The 15,373-nt window shown below is 43.3% G+C and overlaps 1 protein-coding gene across 1 annotated transcript in view; it reads right to left on the bottom strand.

Annotated features, from left to right (window-relative positions):
• Window positions 1-15,373, bottom strand: part of Mamdc2 (MAM domain containing 2) — a 154,435-nt gene that overhangs the window by 52,184 nt on the left and 86,878 nt on the right. The window contains exons 6-7 of the mRNA XM_021152082.2: window positions 8,663-8,919; window positions 4,075-4,168 (exon numbers count right to left, since the gene is read on the bottom strand). Of these exons, the coding sequence (XP_021007741.1) occupies window positions 4,075-4,168; window positions 8,663-8,919 (351 nt within the window). The remainder of the gene's footprint in view (window positions 1-4,074; window positions 4,169-8,662; window positions 8,920-15,373) is intronic.

The following is a 15,373-nucleotide window of genomic DNA, read 5'->3' as shown; positions in this document are numbered from 1 at the left end:
TCAGTTGGTGAAAAGGCATGTGAGCTGTGGTATATTTATTTTGACAATGAAATATTACTCAGTGATAAAAAGAAATGATCTATGGAGCCACAAAGTAACTGGGAGGAAACAGAAATCTGCAAAACTGCATAAATTCTGCTAAGTGAAGGGAGCCAGTATGAGAACACTGCCTACTGTATGACTTCACAACCATAAGGCATGATGGGAAAGGCAAAATCAGGGAGACAAGAAAAAGGCCAGTGGTTGCAAGGGCAGGGGTGGGGGGAAGGTGAGCCTGTATCCCACTGTAATGGTGGGCGTGTGTCAGTGCAAATGTGTTCACTCCCATAGAACATGCAATACCATCAGTGACCTTTAATGGAAACTCTGGAGTCTGAGTGATAGTAATACGTATGTATGGGGGGAAGATTATAAGTGTTACTGCTGTGACTTCTGACCATTTGGCTGAACCTCAAACTGCCCTAATAAAACACAACTTTAAGCACAGGTCTCTCTTATCCATGGTTTTCTGGTTGTTATTTTCTTCACTTGATAAATACTTGGTCTTAGAAATGATTTGATGATTCTATCTAATATCTAAGTGATCTTATTCTATTTATTCTATCTATCAAAATGATTCTATGATCTGATAGAAAGTTTTAAAAGTGGAGATCATAGACTAAATCTACTGTATGTAGAATATTCAGACAGTATCTGGAAGCTAAAGATGGGGACCTTCAAATAGCTACCCAGCATCTGAGGTGGAGGCAAAGTCCTTGTTCACAGAATGTTTGAGAAGTTTGGGTCAAGGGAAGATAAAAAATTGAGTATCTGGGGCATGTTAATGGTGTGATGGAGGCTTAGGGAGGAACTGAGGCATGCAGATGCAGATGCAGATGGAGATGGAGATGCAGATGAAGATGCAGATGCAGATGCAGATGCAAGCCACTGAGCATCAGTTGGTAGGACAAAGAAACAAAAGCAAATCCTTTGAAACAATTTATCAGAAAGTATCATCATGTAATTATTTGCTTTCTAATATTTGAGCTTCTTAGGCATGGAGGTGTTTTAGACTTCATTAGCTGGAATGCTCTTGGGCCTGGGAAGAGCAGTTGGCATGTTTGTACCCCTTTTCTCTTCTCCCTGGAGCTCCTCAGGATGATTCAAGCACCAGTGCTGTAACTAAAAGGCTCCCCAGCCCTGCAGGGTACTACAAGAGATGAGCCCAGGTCACAGCAGACAACGAAGGATGCAAACCTAGGACAGTAGTTTTATTTCCCACGAGGAATCTTAAATGTGGCAGAGACAGAGACAGTTCAAAGCTGGCTATGGGAAGAGTGAGTGTGGCCAGGATCATGACGACCCAGTGGCTTGGCCTCTGAATAAGTAGCAGATATACTATACTTTAGGGTACTCGAGACAAGGAAGATGTCAGCATTTCAACTCCAGTTTAGGCAGCAATTGGAGTGGAGTTTTCAAACTAGGTTAAGAACTCCGGGCAGCATCCAGCTATTGGTGAATGGTTGTTGTTGGCTTCTGTAGTCTTCTGAGGAGTGTCTATGAGTAACCATGAGTGTTCTTGCAGTCCCTGGCCTAGGTGTGGAATGGAGAGAAGCTTGGGCCCCTATATGCCACAGCAGTTTGGAGTTGGGCGTTTAGTGAGGCCTTCTAGAAGTAGACAGGGAGGAAATGGTGTAGACTCCCAGGAGTATCTTAACTTTTTGACACTGTGATACAATGTTGCCATCCCAGCACCTCCTTGATGGCTCACATCCACCTGAAGCTAAGAGTTCTGACACCCTTTCCTGCCCACAGCAGGCACTGCATACATGCATATACATACCCGCAGGTAAAATGCTCGCCTACATAAAATAGCTGTCTCTTGTGAGACAATGCCCGGGCCTAGCAAACACAGAAGTGGATGCTCACAGTCAGCTATTGGATGGATCACAGGGCCCCCAATGGAGGAGCTAGAGAAAGTACCCAAGGAGCTAAAGGGAATTGCAACCCCATAGGTGGAACATTATTATGAACTAACCAGTACCCCAGAGCTCTTGACTCTAGCTGCATTTGTATCAAAAGATGGCCTAGTCGGCCATCACTGGACTTGCCAACTTTATATGCCCCAGTACAGGGGAATGCCAGGGCCAAGGGGTGGGTGTGGGTGGGTGGGGGACTGGTGGGGGGAGTGTATTGGGGACTTTTTGAATAGCATTGGAAATGTAACTGAGGAAAATACCTAATTAAAAAAAAGATATTAAACAGATTGAGGAAAAGGAAAAAAAAATAAATCTTTAAAAAAAATTACCATGACAAGATCACACAGCCTGTAAGAGTGAGGAAAGAGATGAAAATCTGAGTTCCTAGTTTTTGGGTCATAGTACTACCATGGTGCGATTAAGTGATTTTTAAAAGTAAGGCTGGCACAATGAGGAATTCTGAAGGCCAATAGAGTATTTCATACAATACTGTATGAAAAACACACATGGGTTCCTGTTGGGAAAGGAGTGTTGTGTGGGTGAATTACACACGGAGGAGAACTGCTCCTTGAAAATAGCCTCATTTTACTGAAATCTTTTTTTCCCCCTGTTCACCGGTCAGACGGGTGTTATGGGGAAGGGCTACAACACACTCTGTATCTTTTTTGAAGTATCAGCAAGGTTGCCTTTGTTGCTTCCTGGCTCCTTCTACCTCCCGCCCTATACCGAATTAGGTGGGTAGTTTAGGAGGTGGGGTACTTGCCTCCCTTGCGTGGGGCTCTGGATTGAGATGGCATCATCTAACTCTCCTTAAAGAGTTAGAATTAGAGACACCATGACCACAGCAACTCCTGTAAAGGAAGACATTTCATTGGGGCTGGCTTACAGTTCAGAGGTTTTTGTCCATTATCGCCATGGCAGGAAGCACAGTGGTACACAGACAGAGATGGTACTAGAGAAGTCGCTTAGAGTTCTCCATCCTTAGGCAGCCAGCAGGAAGAGAGCGTGGTATTGGCTCTGGCTTGAGCATTTCAACCTCAAAGCCCATCGCCAGGGACACACTTCCTCCAACAAGCCTACACCTTCTAATAGTGTCACTCCCTATGAGCGTATGGGGGTCATTATCCTTCAAACACACACACACACACACACACACACACACACACACACGTCCTTGGTTTCAGCAAATTTGCCTTCTCTTTAATTTGGGAATGAGAATTTAGCTCAAGTGGGAAATATTATCTTAGTCTGTTTGATAGGATATAGCTGAAAGCATTATTACAGACCTGCTCTGTCTTCAGAGAAAGTCAGGCCACAAAGGTCAGCTTCAATAATGATTTCCCATGCTCCAGATACAGAAAGAATGCTTGTTAGTAAGATGGGATGGCCACAGTGTTGCCTTGGGCATTGTGAAGAAACGAATTTGCTGAACAGTAAGGTCAATCGAATTTAACTGTGCCATTAACTACTGTCATCCTTATTGTAAAAAGACTCGTGTTTATCCATTTTCCCAGAAAGTTGAGAATTCCCTCTCTTTTTAAACGACAAAGTTATAGAATTTTAATTTTGGCCCTGACAAAGTTATGTGAGGGTTCACTTTGAAGAAGAAGTTAATTAAATTAACAGCACATTTTGTTTAGCCAAAACCATTCCAGTGATATCTACTGAATACTAATATATATATAAGAATAAAGACATTATGGATCTTGGAGACTTGAGAATTAGAGTTTTTATAATTCTATCCAGAAGGTTGTAAGAGTTTTTTTCCCCCTTCAGTCTATTGAGCTATTCACGTATGGAACTTTAAATAATACCTTTATTTAAAAAAATAAATGAATTTAGGTAAATTAATATTTAAGTTTTGCTCTGTGAATAGAAATAAAAGACCAAGCGTCTCATGCAAGCTTGTGTATAGTATCAGTGAAATTAAATCCATTATATGAGGGATGAAAGAGGGGAACAGTTCAGAAAAAAAAAAGATTATTCAGTTGATGACCTTTTAAAGACGAGGTAAGAGAAAAGGTGAGGAAATTAAAGACAGTTTAAAACAAGTGCCAACTCTGGGCATCTGGCGAGGCAGGCACCTTCCAAGCGAGGAAGAGTAAGCAGGTCTCACCTGTCTGATTTTGGCAGTGAACAGGAGAGAAAGAAATATCATCCAGGGCAACGTAGCCTCCTTTGGGACCATTGAAAGCAACTTCAAAAATAACCTGGGAAGAAAAGTGACAGGTTAGCATATATTTACATAGTTTCTTGCTCTTACATGATTAAAAATGGCACATCGATCAAGCCAACTGAGGCCAAGTGACAAGGACTCATGCAAGTCTTTTCCAACATGTAAGTGTTTGGTCAGGACCCCACTCAACCTACAGCCTCTTTCAAGGAAAATGAAATCGCTGTGTTTGCCTGTTGAAGCGTTGTCTCCTGAGGTCTAATTCTCAATTCGATGATAGTGGAAGGCGAGTCCTCTGGGGAAGCCCTCATTCACGAGCTTAGTGATGAGAGTCCCAAGGAGCCTTCTTCTACGTGGAGACACAATGGAGGATGCCATGTGTTCACTGGGAAAAGGACCCTTGCCACGATATATCTGCTAGCATGTTGATCACAGTTTCCAGACTGTGAGACATGAATTTCTGGTGTTTGTAAGTCATTGAGCTTATGGTATTTTGCTGTAGCAACCCAGCCATAATGGACAAAAACACTTGAAATTTGTATTTACTGGGCACCCTATCCCCTATTCCCTGAGTACCAGTCTAAGCCATTCCTGACAGATTCCAGAATTGATTGTCACCATGGCCTTCGCCTACAGGAAAAAGTCAGTGAAGAAAACAAATTAGGTTCTTCCATTATCTACAGAAAGCTAGTCTCTAACCTGTCTGTGCCCCTTGTCCCATATGGCATTCTAGATGAGAGCTAGGGCAAAGAGGCACAGTAGTCAGAGATGAACGCTATGATCAGGCCTTTCCAGCCACGTCCCAGTGGATTCACAAAGACCATGGGACAGGGAAAGTTATACTTTCTTGTCTCCCACCCACTAACTTTGAACTTTCTATCTGAGACAACAAGGCACCAGGTGTGATAAGCACAGGCTCAAGTTGTTAGGAAAACAACCCAGGTGTGCCGTCTATGCTGTGTGAGTTGACAGCTAGGGCACATTGTGGGTCATGGCTTCAAACTTAAATGTATGCCAGGTCCAGGAAGGCATAAATGCATGAAGTTGCATGAAGTCTGGGATGAAGACTCTTGAGAGTGGAAAGGGCAAACCTATCTAAAGGAGGCTGCTGCTACCCAGTGACCTAATCCCTTGGATCTCAGTTTGTTGCCCCATTGGAGAGTAAGGTTTTGCAAATATAATGAAGATGAGGTCATGCTGTTGAAGGGTGTGTCTCTATTCCAATTGACTGATGTTCTCATAGTCTTTATTAAAGGGAAGGTTTGGATGTGTACACTCCTCCCATCTCCAACACAAACCAAAGACATTGGAACTGTTAGAAGAATGGGAAAGACTTTGTTCATATTGAGCAGAGAGATTAAAGAGCTCTTTCTGACATGGGTCTGCAGTCACAGCCCATATGCCAGGGTTCTCTGTTCAGAAAAGTCTATGTTTATTTTCCTCTTGAAATGCACCACATTCCTTGTGATTTCTCCAGTGCCAATTCCTTTTCTTGGCAATTAGGAAGAGCAAACAACCCAAATGACAGACTCAGACAAGCGGAGCAAAATCCCACACATGTGGATCCAAAGAAGAATGGCACGGTTAATAGTACTCAGCAATATGACTTTCGAGTGCCGATTTAAAAAATATTTAGCAGTGCTCTATTCATGCAAATGTTGCCTAAAGAGTTTATGTTGTAATTAAGGAGTTGGTAAAGAAAACACCATCCATGTGTGTGTGTGTGTGTGTGTGTGTGTGTGTGTGCGTGTGTGTGTATGCACATGTGTATACACATGCCTGCCTGCCTGTGCATTAGCATGTGACTCATTTGACTTTAATAGAAGGAATATGTTCTGGGGCAGCATTTCTTTTCCTTCTTGTAACCAAAGTCATAGAAAAATTTCCACTGGGCTGTATGAGCAAATCAAAGCCTGGTCAGACTTTGTGACAGGAAATAGCACACATTCTACAAAGGCACTGTGCTCTCTCTGGGGGCTGTTTGGGGTTAAGGAGATGGGAGGGAGATGAAGGAGGTGGAGGAGTGTCAGGCACACCAGCAGCAGACAGAGCACATTGGAAATGGAGACCAAGCCAGCCTTCTCCAGTTCTGCAGCAGGCTAGCAGATGGCGCCATTGAAAAGCAGCCAGAGGAATAAGCCAGTTCTGTTCTCTAAAGGGAGCTGGAGAAGATACTGCAGAGAGTACAAAGTGAAATGGAGCGGGTATTAATGCCATGGCAACGAGGACTCTCCTTATAGCTAGGTGCAACTGCTCATACTAGTCTTACACACGTAGCAGCTATGATGCTGCATCCCCAGCTTGTGGCCTGGTGGGGGTCTCTGAAAGACTGAAGCTTTTCCTACAGCTGCATATTAGATTCTAGTCTAGGAAGTCCTCTAAGCTCTCTGGCATCTCTCAGCTGTGTGACCTAGAAAAAAGATGTCAGACTTCTTGGATGTTTCTCTTTCCTCCTTTGTCCTATGAATACGGGCATAATTTTATGTATGTACTTTAGGTAAGCATGCTCTGAAAGACACACGCAGCTAGAGCTATAGATTTGGATATGTGCTTAATGAAAAGTCTATCACGATAAACACTCTAAAGTCAGTTGTCATTGCCATTGTTGTTTAACTTAGTTTCTTTTTTTTTCTTTGAATTTTCTAATTCTTTTGCTTTGGATATTTATCACGTATATGATTGTAAAAAGTTGTAATGTTAGAACACCAAGATTTGTTTCAAATTAAGGCTGTAATGATAAGTTTACTTCTGATTTTATAACATTGTTTTTGTTGTAAAGAAGAAAGTAAGTTATGGGTGGTTGGTTGGTTTGTTTGTTTTTGTTTAGAAATTCCTTTAAAGTTGATCTAGTGTGTGTTTTCCTGTAACTAAGCAAAGAAGCTGGGCATGGCAATCCAACCCTCCAGTTAGTAGCCATGGAAGGGACTCTTCTCTTGATGACTGGATTCTTTGAGCCAAAGGACTATCAGTTGAATAACCAGTCAGACTACCCTTGTGCCAGCACCGGCTGGCTTGAACGCCTGGAGGAGGAGAATACACTGTGATCATAGAAGATTGTCCTGCCTTTTGAAGATGCAGCTTCATCCAGGCCTGTTGGACAGTTTGTACCAGACTTTTTGCTTTCCAATATCTCAGTGAATACCAGATGTCCTTATAACCTACCTTGCTGAGAACTTGGTTGTGGGAAGAGTTTCAGAGACCTGGCAAGTCTTTGAGACCAATGGTCTGGGATGCTGGGTCTCAGCTATAACACTGGCTGGTATAACAGGTGAGGACAGTAACTTCCTAGGCCCAGAGGCAAGGGCAACATTTGCAGGGCTCAGGGTAAGGAGACTAGAGGCAGGCACAAGAACTGTGCCTTTGTAGGATGCTTCCTGCTGTTGTTTCTGATGCCCCACCTGTCTTCTGCTGCTTATCAGTGCTGCACAAACCAGAGGGAAACGAAAACTCCTAAAAACTAGTGCCCAAAGAGTTCCTCTTTGCCTATTCAGATTTCTAGTTTGGAAAAGCCAAAGGACCCTGGATGACTGGGGACCCTGGGGTAGAGGTTTAGGAAAGAATCATATCCATGCTCTGAGCTCCCCTTTTCAAATTAACCAAATCTATAGCACAAGATCAGAGGAGACACGCACCAGAAAGTTCAGCTGGTAGAACTGGCTTCCACACTTGCCCTCAGAACAATAATTTTGATAGGAATGAAGATAATAAGAGAGGAAGGAAGGGGATACAGAAGAAGGGAAAGAAATGAGGAGACTGAGAAGGGGAAAGAGGGGGAAGAAAAAGATGAAAGGGCTGGAGAGATGCCTCGCTAGCTAAGAGTGCTTGCTACACAATCAGGAGGACTGCAGTTTGAATCCCCGCGCCCACATAGCAAGCCAGGTGCTCTGGAAGGATGCCGTAGCTCCAGCTCCAAGAGATCAACCGTCCTAGTCTGGCCTCCATCAGTGTCAGTGAATCGCTTTAGCTCCCTCCCTCTAAAAGATTCTAATAGCAGTGAGTACATCAGGAGTAGAAGAGAAAAGGGAATGTTGGTCTGTGGATACAAAATTACAATTATACTAAAATAGTACAGTTTGGCTCTTAATGCACAGTAGGCCAACTATAATTAATATTGATATATTCTACATTTCATAATACCTTGAAGGGAGGATTTTAAATGCTGCCACACTGCCGACAAATAATAAATTTGTTTGAGACATGTGCTAGCTATTATGATTTGATTGTTACACACTGTCATTCATGAATCAAAACATCACATTTTATTATACAAATTGGTATAATGTTTTTATGTTTTGTTTTGATTTTTTGAGACAGTGTTTCTTTATGAAGCCCAGGCTGTTCTGGGACTTTCTCTGTGAACTGGGCTCTGTCTCACTGAGATCTGCTTGCCTCTGTAGTGGAGTAACCACCGTGTGTGTGTGTGTGTGTGTGTGTTTGTGTGTGTTTGTGTGTGTGTGTGTGTGTTTGTGTGTGTTTGTGTGTGTTTGTGTGTGTAGCATCTCTTTGTGAGATCAGATCGAGGCTCACCTACCTCCATGGGGTAAGGAGCACTAAATTCCACCTCCGCAAGGTTCCAGGCCTCATTGCCTGGGCTGTCCACTTTCCAGATCTCCTCATATAGGCCACTCATGTCCCGCGTGTAAACAGAGAAGACATTGTCATTCCCCTGCTGAAGCTGGTAATAGAATGAGAGGCAGCCAGACATGGAGGCTGTGGTCACTGGGGAGATGAGCTGGGCCACTTCCTGGAAGTGCTTGACATACACAGAGTCCACATACATGTAGTGGCCTGGAAATCACACAGACAGAAGAGAGGGTCAGACAGGCTGGTAAGTTGCAGATGGACCGGTGACATTCTGGGTCTGACTTCAACACAATCCATTGGAAGGGGTGGGAAGGAATTCTGGTTAGGAGTGTGTAAGTGTCATAGGTGGGAGATGAACACAGGGGTTTATTGCACCCTGCAAATGCCAGATGAGAAGCAGTTTAAATATCCCTTTACTTTTGACTGAAGTAAATTATCCCCACAGGAAAGATGTGTCATGTTCCAAGTGTTTGCATTTTCACAGACGAATCCATCACTATATCAGATGCGATCCCTTCCCAAGCCTTCATTGAGATATAATACATCAAGACTTACTGTACTGTCTTTTATTTAAAGGGCACGGAGAGACATACCTGGACACATTTTCACAACATACATCAAATGCACACTATGTGTTTGAGGGATCCTAAGACTGCTTGAAGGCAGGGGTAAGGTCTGGGAGTCTGAACTTGTGATGCCATTGTTGATAGACTCTGGTGATCATATCACCTGGCAGACCCAGAGCTACTAACCCCCATGACAGGCTGAAACAGGAACAATATGGAGACTAGGGAAGAGAGCTACTAACCCCCACAGCAGGCTGAAACAGAAACAACATGGAAACTAGGGAAGAGAGCTACTAACCTCCACGACAGGCTGAAACAGAAACAATATGGAGACTAGGAAAGAGCTTTGATTTGCTGTTGAAGGGAACTGACTTTGAATCCCATTTCCTTGATGAGCTACTAAGACTTGAGCAGGTTTATGAATTTGTCAGGTCTCTAGAACGAGGATACTGTCATCTTTTGCCACTTGGAAGTGATAGAGCTAGAAGCCCCTGAAGATATTAAACTGTATGAATGCTTAAGTCCTTCATACAAAGTGGACTAGCAGTGGTACGTAATCTATACACATCTTATATGCTTTTAAAAGCTATTTATTATCTATTTAAGAGCCTGCTATGTAGCCCAAGATGGGTTCAAATCTCTAATCCTCTTGCCTCCGACTCCAGAAGACTACAGTTACAGGCCTGCACCGCTACACTTGGTTTTCTTGCTTATTTGTTTGTTTGTTTTCAGTGTTATGGATCAAACTCCTAGCTTTGTACATGCTAAACAGGTATTCTGCCACAGGGCTACATCCTCAGCCCTTCTTATATGCTTTAAACAACTTGTAAATAACTTAAAATACTAATGCAATGTAACTACTTATAGCGAGAAAGAAGTCAGCAAATGTGTAACACACGCACAGTTGCTTTTCTGATATTTTTGGCCCCTGGTAGTTGAACCCACAGGTGCAGGCAACTGTGTTTTCCTCGTAGGGTTGAAATGAATATGAAAGGATATTATGTATGAAAAGTGCTTATTGTGTGTCTGACATTTTATAATCGCTCAACATGATTATAAGAAAACAGCAACACCATTTATGAATCTAGAACTGTACGTGTCCTGTGGTCTGGGGTTTATAAGGGGGCAGCTACTATCACTATTAGCAAGTTTGTATTCACTTATTTAGGTTACGATGGAGAAGAGCTACTTGGTGTGGCTTGGACAGATCTCTTTATAAGCTCAGAACAGATATACTGTACTTTTTATTTTCGTTTTCAGGATCTAGTGCCTGCTTCATAAGAATTTCTTGTATTTAGGTGAGAAAGCAGTAAGAATAGTAGGAACAATACAACATTTGCTTTGTTTCTGCCTCCTGTGTGGAGGTTTTCTAAACCATCACAGCAGTCCTAGGAGAGTGGTCACCCAAGTGCCCCTCCCTCTAATACAACCATAGGGTCCAGCCAGCCCAGAGCTTTATTCTAATAACAGAGAACGCATGTGGCCCTAAACAACTCCATTCTAACACAAGTCATTTTACTAAGAATTCATGGGAGCATAAAAAACATCAAAAGTCCTTGTTGCCTCTCGTTTTATATCAAGAGAGTGAAACAGCACTCCTTCACAAGGTGGTCCTGCCAGGAAGGGAGAGCTATAACATTTTGTTTCCTTATACCTTACTTTGCAGGCACAGAGGTGGGTCAGAGTTCTGCAAGAGAACTTGCTACAGGCACTGAACCTGGCTTGTCAGTCTCAGCTGAGCCACCTGTAGATTCATGACTGTGTTCCTACCAAGAGCACACTGCTCCACACTCCCCCTAGCCAGTGAGCCGGCAACCAGGGACACTACAGCTGGGCTATTCTGCTGGAGACCTGGCCTCTCCCCTTTCTCAGGATCTGCATCTTATACTGAAGGTGCTTTCCACTGAGGACACATTGTGATTTGGCCACACGGCACTCTTGCCTTTCTGTATTGTATGCAAGTTTCAGATATATGACCACATAGGTATAAAGATGAAGTCATCTGGGATGGACTTGTTACTTTTGTTTCTTTATTCATTTTGCTTTGACAACAACTAAAGTTAAAGCAGTGTCATGGAACCTTACAAATTGCCATGGCTCCCACTCTACTAATGAGCTTTGCTGACAGTTTCTGCCTTAGTTCTTCACAAGCATCCCTCACCCTATCCCACCCCACCCCACCCCACCCCCAGTTCTAGCTTAATGTCTGTTTCTAGTGGAACTCAAACCAACACAGCCTCGAGGATGGGGAATCATTCTGCCCAAGACGAGACAATCTCTTTTCAATGAGTCTAGAAAGCTCTTGACAGATCCACTTGAAACAACCTGTTCCACCCCTGGAGTGTGTTATTACTCGGCAGAGCCAGAGAAATCTCTTACCCACAGCTCCGTGATGAATGCATCTTCTTTGTACTTGACAGACATCAGACGGTCAAGGACAGTTAGTTACTCATCTGCTGTCTGGATACTGTTTTTATCCCTGCATTAGTACTTGAAATGCCTCCTCAGCAACTCATGCTCACAATGCTGAGCCCAGCAAACCACAGTCGAATTTCTGGCCCAAGGAGCATCGAGAAAAAAAAATGTGACTGGCCCAAAGCAAGTCAGGGACATTGCTGTGAATGCTACCAAGATTGCTGACACTGAGTCTCCCATGGAACCACCAGCCGAGACCACAAACATTTGCCCTTCTTTTTCTCTCTAGTATTCTTTTGTTGACACAGTTGGGTACCATTTACTGACAAACTGAGTAACATGAGGTTTCTTACCAGAAAAAAAAGATGGCTCATCACAAGTTCATCATCTGATTTAACAGGGCTAGGATGACTCAAACCACCGTTCAGGTGTTTGCTACAGGAGGCCAGGCTGGGAAGTGACAACATCCTGGCTGAACATATTTCTGGTGAAATCTACTCTGAGGAAGAGCAGCTGGGGACTAGTTGGGGGTGAATTATTGGAAAAGGTAGCTTGGTGTTCTTAGGAAATCATGTCTATCATCTGGCATTATGGGAGTTTTCTTACCCAGCTTAGGCCAAGTCTCTTAGATGGCTCAGGGTTGCTGAGTTTCTACTAACGTAGGGAAAGATAATTTTTAATGATTTTAGATCACTAGGATTTGGGCACAAGGAAACGCAATTAGATAAGAAGCTACCTAGATATAGATGTATTCTAGGTAAAAAGGATTTAATAATCAACCAAATCATGGCCAGAATTAAGACTTTAGGCCAAGCATGGTAGTGCATCCCAACTCCGTGGAGGCCTAGGCAGGAAGATCACAAGTTTGAGGCCAGCCTAGGCTATATATCATACAATGAAAGATGCTTTCTCAAAACCAACCAACCAACCAACCAACCAACCAACCAACCAGAAAAACCAATTTAACTAAAAATGAAAGAGCATTAATAGAGACAATGGGTTTCCCACAAGATTAAGAGTCAGCTGCTATGCCCCACTCAGATAGGAAGTCGATCTACTTGTACTAAGCATTGGGTAATGCTTAGTTATACATTTAAAAACATGAGTTTTCTGCAGGTAAAACAGCTGTCAAGTTCAGTAGAAAGATAGTTATCCTGGCAATACCAGCTGAAGGTCAGGCCCCCTGAGTGATGCCTGAGTGTAGTCTGTGCACTTGCGGGTGTCTGAAGAAAGCCTTCCTTCTTCCTTACAGCAGCCCTTTGTATTAGTGAAACCTTTCAGGTAACTTTAGTGATTCCTCACCAGCATCCATTTCCCCATGAGTCAGGAAAAGAACTCAGAGGACAGTTCCTGAACAGCCTGGCTACCTAGAATTTCCCTAAAGACGGCCCACAGCTTGACTATAGTGCCTAAGGCAGTCTTGGACTCTGCTAGGATTCATCTCTCTTTGGCCACAGTTTTGGCTCTAGTTGTTTTGTCTGCTTTCAGTCTTGCTAGCTGCCCAGACTAGCTGTCTCCTGGTACCACTTGGGCTGAAGAAACATGTTCCAGATGGCAAGAACCCACTCATTTGCTGCCATGTTGAGCAGACAGGGCTCAAACATGGCAAGTCAACCCACCTACTTTCCCATGTTGCATAGCTATATTCAGGGACACCCAGTTCAGGGGTTGGAGTAGCTATTTACTTTAATACTAATAGATCAAGATTCCAGTCTTTTTATACAGCAAAGAAGAGAGAAATGTATATGAACATTGGGTGGGACGTTATAACTTGGATGTGAAATGTCCCTTCAGAACCCATGTGTTAAAGCCTTGGTTCCCAGTGCAAAATTCAGAAATGGAACTTGAGGAAATAGTTGGGTTATGAGGGCTCTGATCTAATCAGTGGATTAATTGATTAATGGATTTGTAATTTGATAGCATTATTGGGAGGTTGTAGAAACTAGGAGGTGGGTCCAAGTTGGACTAAATAGGTTCCTGATGTATACCCGTCTTTGGTCCCTTCTACTCTTTACACTTCTGACCATAAAGAGATCAGCTTCTGCATGTGTGTTTTGCTTTATTTTAGGCCCAAAGCAATAGGGTCAGTGGACCATGAAGACTGAAAAGCTCTGAAATTGTGAGCTAAAATAAATGTTTCCTACTTGTAGGCTATTTTCTCCCAGGTCTTTTCTCACATTAGCAAACTTCTACTCTGTCAGACAGACTTCTACTCACAACTAAAATATCTCAAGGTCAAAGAACTTGTTTGTATTCCCTTCCCTTCCTTTTCCTTCCCTTCCCCTTCCCCTTCCCCTTCCCTCCTCTCCCCTCCCCCTTCCCTCTCCCTCCTCTCCCCTCCCCTCCTCTCCCCTCCCTTCCCTTTTCCCTTCCCTTCCCCTCCCCACTTCTTCCTTCCTTCCTTCCTTCCTTCCTTCCTTCCTTCCTTCCTTCCTTCCTTCCTTCCTTCCTTCCTTCCTTCCTTCCTTCCTTCCTTCCCTGAGCTACATAGCAAGACCTTGTTTGGAAGGGGTTCATTTTCTTCAAACAAGATCTTGCTATGTAGCTCAGGCAAGCCTTGACTTCTTGATTTTTCTGTTTCTGCCTTCCAAGAGTGGGAGTACAGGAATGTGTCATCATATATAGCGAAGAATCTCCATAGAGATGGACTGTTAATACAGAAGTTGGCAATACCTGTCACTTAAAGTGACATTCTAAACTTTATCCCATAAATTCCCTCTAATATGGAAATATGAGAAGGCTAGAGATGGGATTTTTTTAAAAGGAATTGTCATTGCTATATTTGCTTGTGGCATGTCTTCTTTATTTTTCTTATCTTGATCCAAGGGGAGCAGCTAAGAAAGGGAATGGAAAAGGGAAGTTGACTCTTAATCTCATCATCATATAGGCAGACAGTTCTCAGTTCTGCAATTGCCTTGGATCTTTGCATGGAGGAGATTTGTTTGTTTGTTTGTCGTCGTTGTCATTGTTGTCTTCTCCTTCTTCTCTTTCTTCTCTTTCCTTCTTCTCCTTCTCCTCCTTCTTCATTGTTGTCTTCTTCTCCTTCTCCTTCTTCTCTTTCTTCTCATTCCTTCTCCTCCTTCTTCCTTCTCCTCCTCCTCCTTTTCTTCTTCTTCTTCTTCTTCTTCTTCTTCTTCTTCTTCTTCTTCTTCTTCTTCTTCTTCTTCTTCTTCTTCTTCTTCTTTTTCTTCCTCTTCTCTCCCCCTCCCCCTTCCCCTCTCCTTCCCCTCCCCCTCCCCCTCCTCCTCCTCCTCCTCCTCCTCCTCCTCCTCCTCCTCGAGACAGGGTTTCTCTGTGTAGCCCTGGCTGTCCTGGAACTCACTCTGTAGACCAGGCTGGACTCAAACTCAGAAATCTGCCTGCCTCTGTCTCCCAAGTGCTGGAATTAAAGGTGTGCTCCACCACCGCCCAGCATTCTTGTATTCTTGTTCTCATTCTCCTTTTCTTCTTCTTCTTCTTCTTCTTCTTCTTCTTCTTCTTCTTCTTCTTCTTCTTCTTCTTCTTCTTCTTCTTCTTCTTCTTCTTCTTCTTCTTCCTCCCCCCTCCTCCTCCTTCTTCTTCCTCTTCTTTTTCAAGGAGTCTTCCTCAATATCCTCCTTATTCATCGAAGCAGAGTCTCTCAGCTGATCCCAGAGCTGACACAGCTGACCTGGGTAGCAAGCTTGTTCTGGATAATC

The sequence above is a fragment of the Mus caroli genome, unplaced genomic scaffold, assembly GCF_978045245.1.
Source record: "Mus caroli unplaced genomic scaffold, Mus_caroli_1 scaffold_20, whole genome shotgun sequence".
Classification (NCBI taxonomy): domain Eukaryota; kingdom Metazoa; phylum Chordata; class Mammalia; order Rodentia; family Muridae; genus Mus; species Mus caroli.
This window is presented reverse-complemented; position numbering and strand designations above follow the sequence as displayed.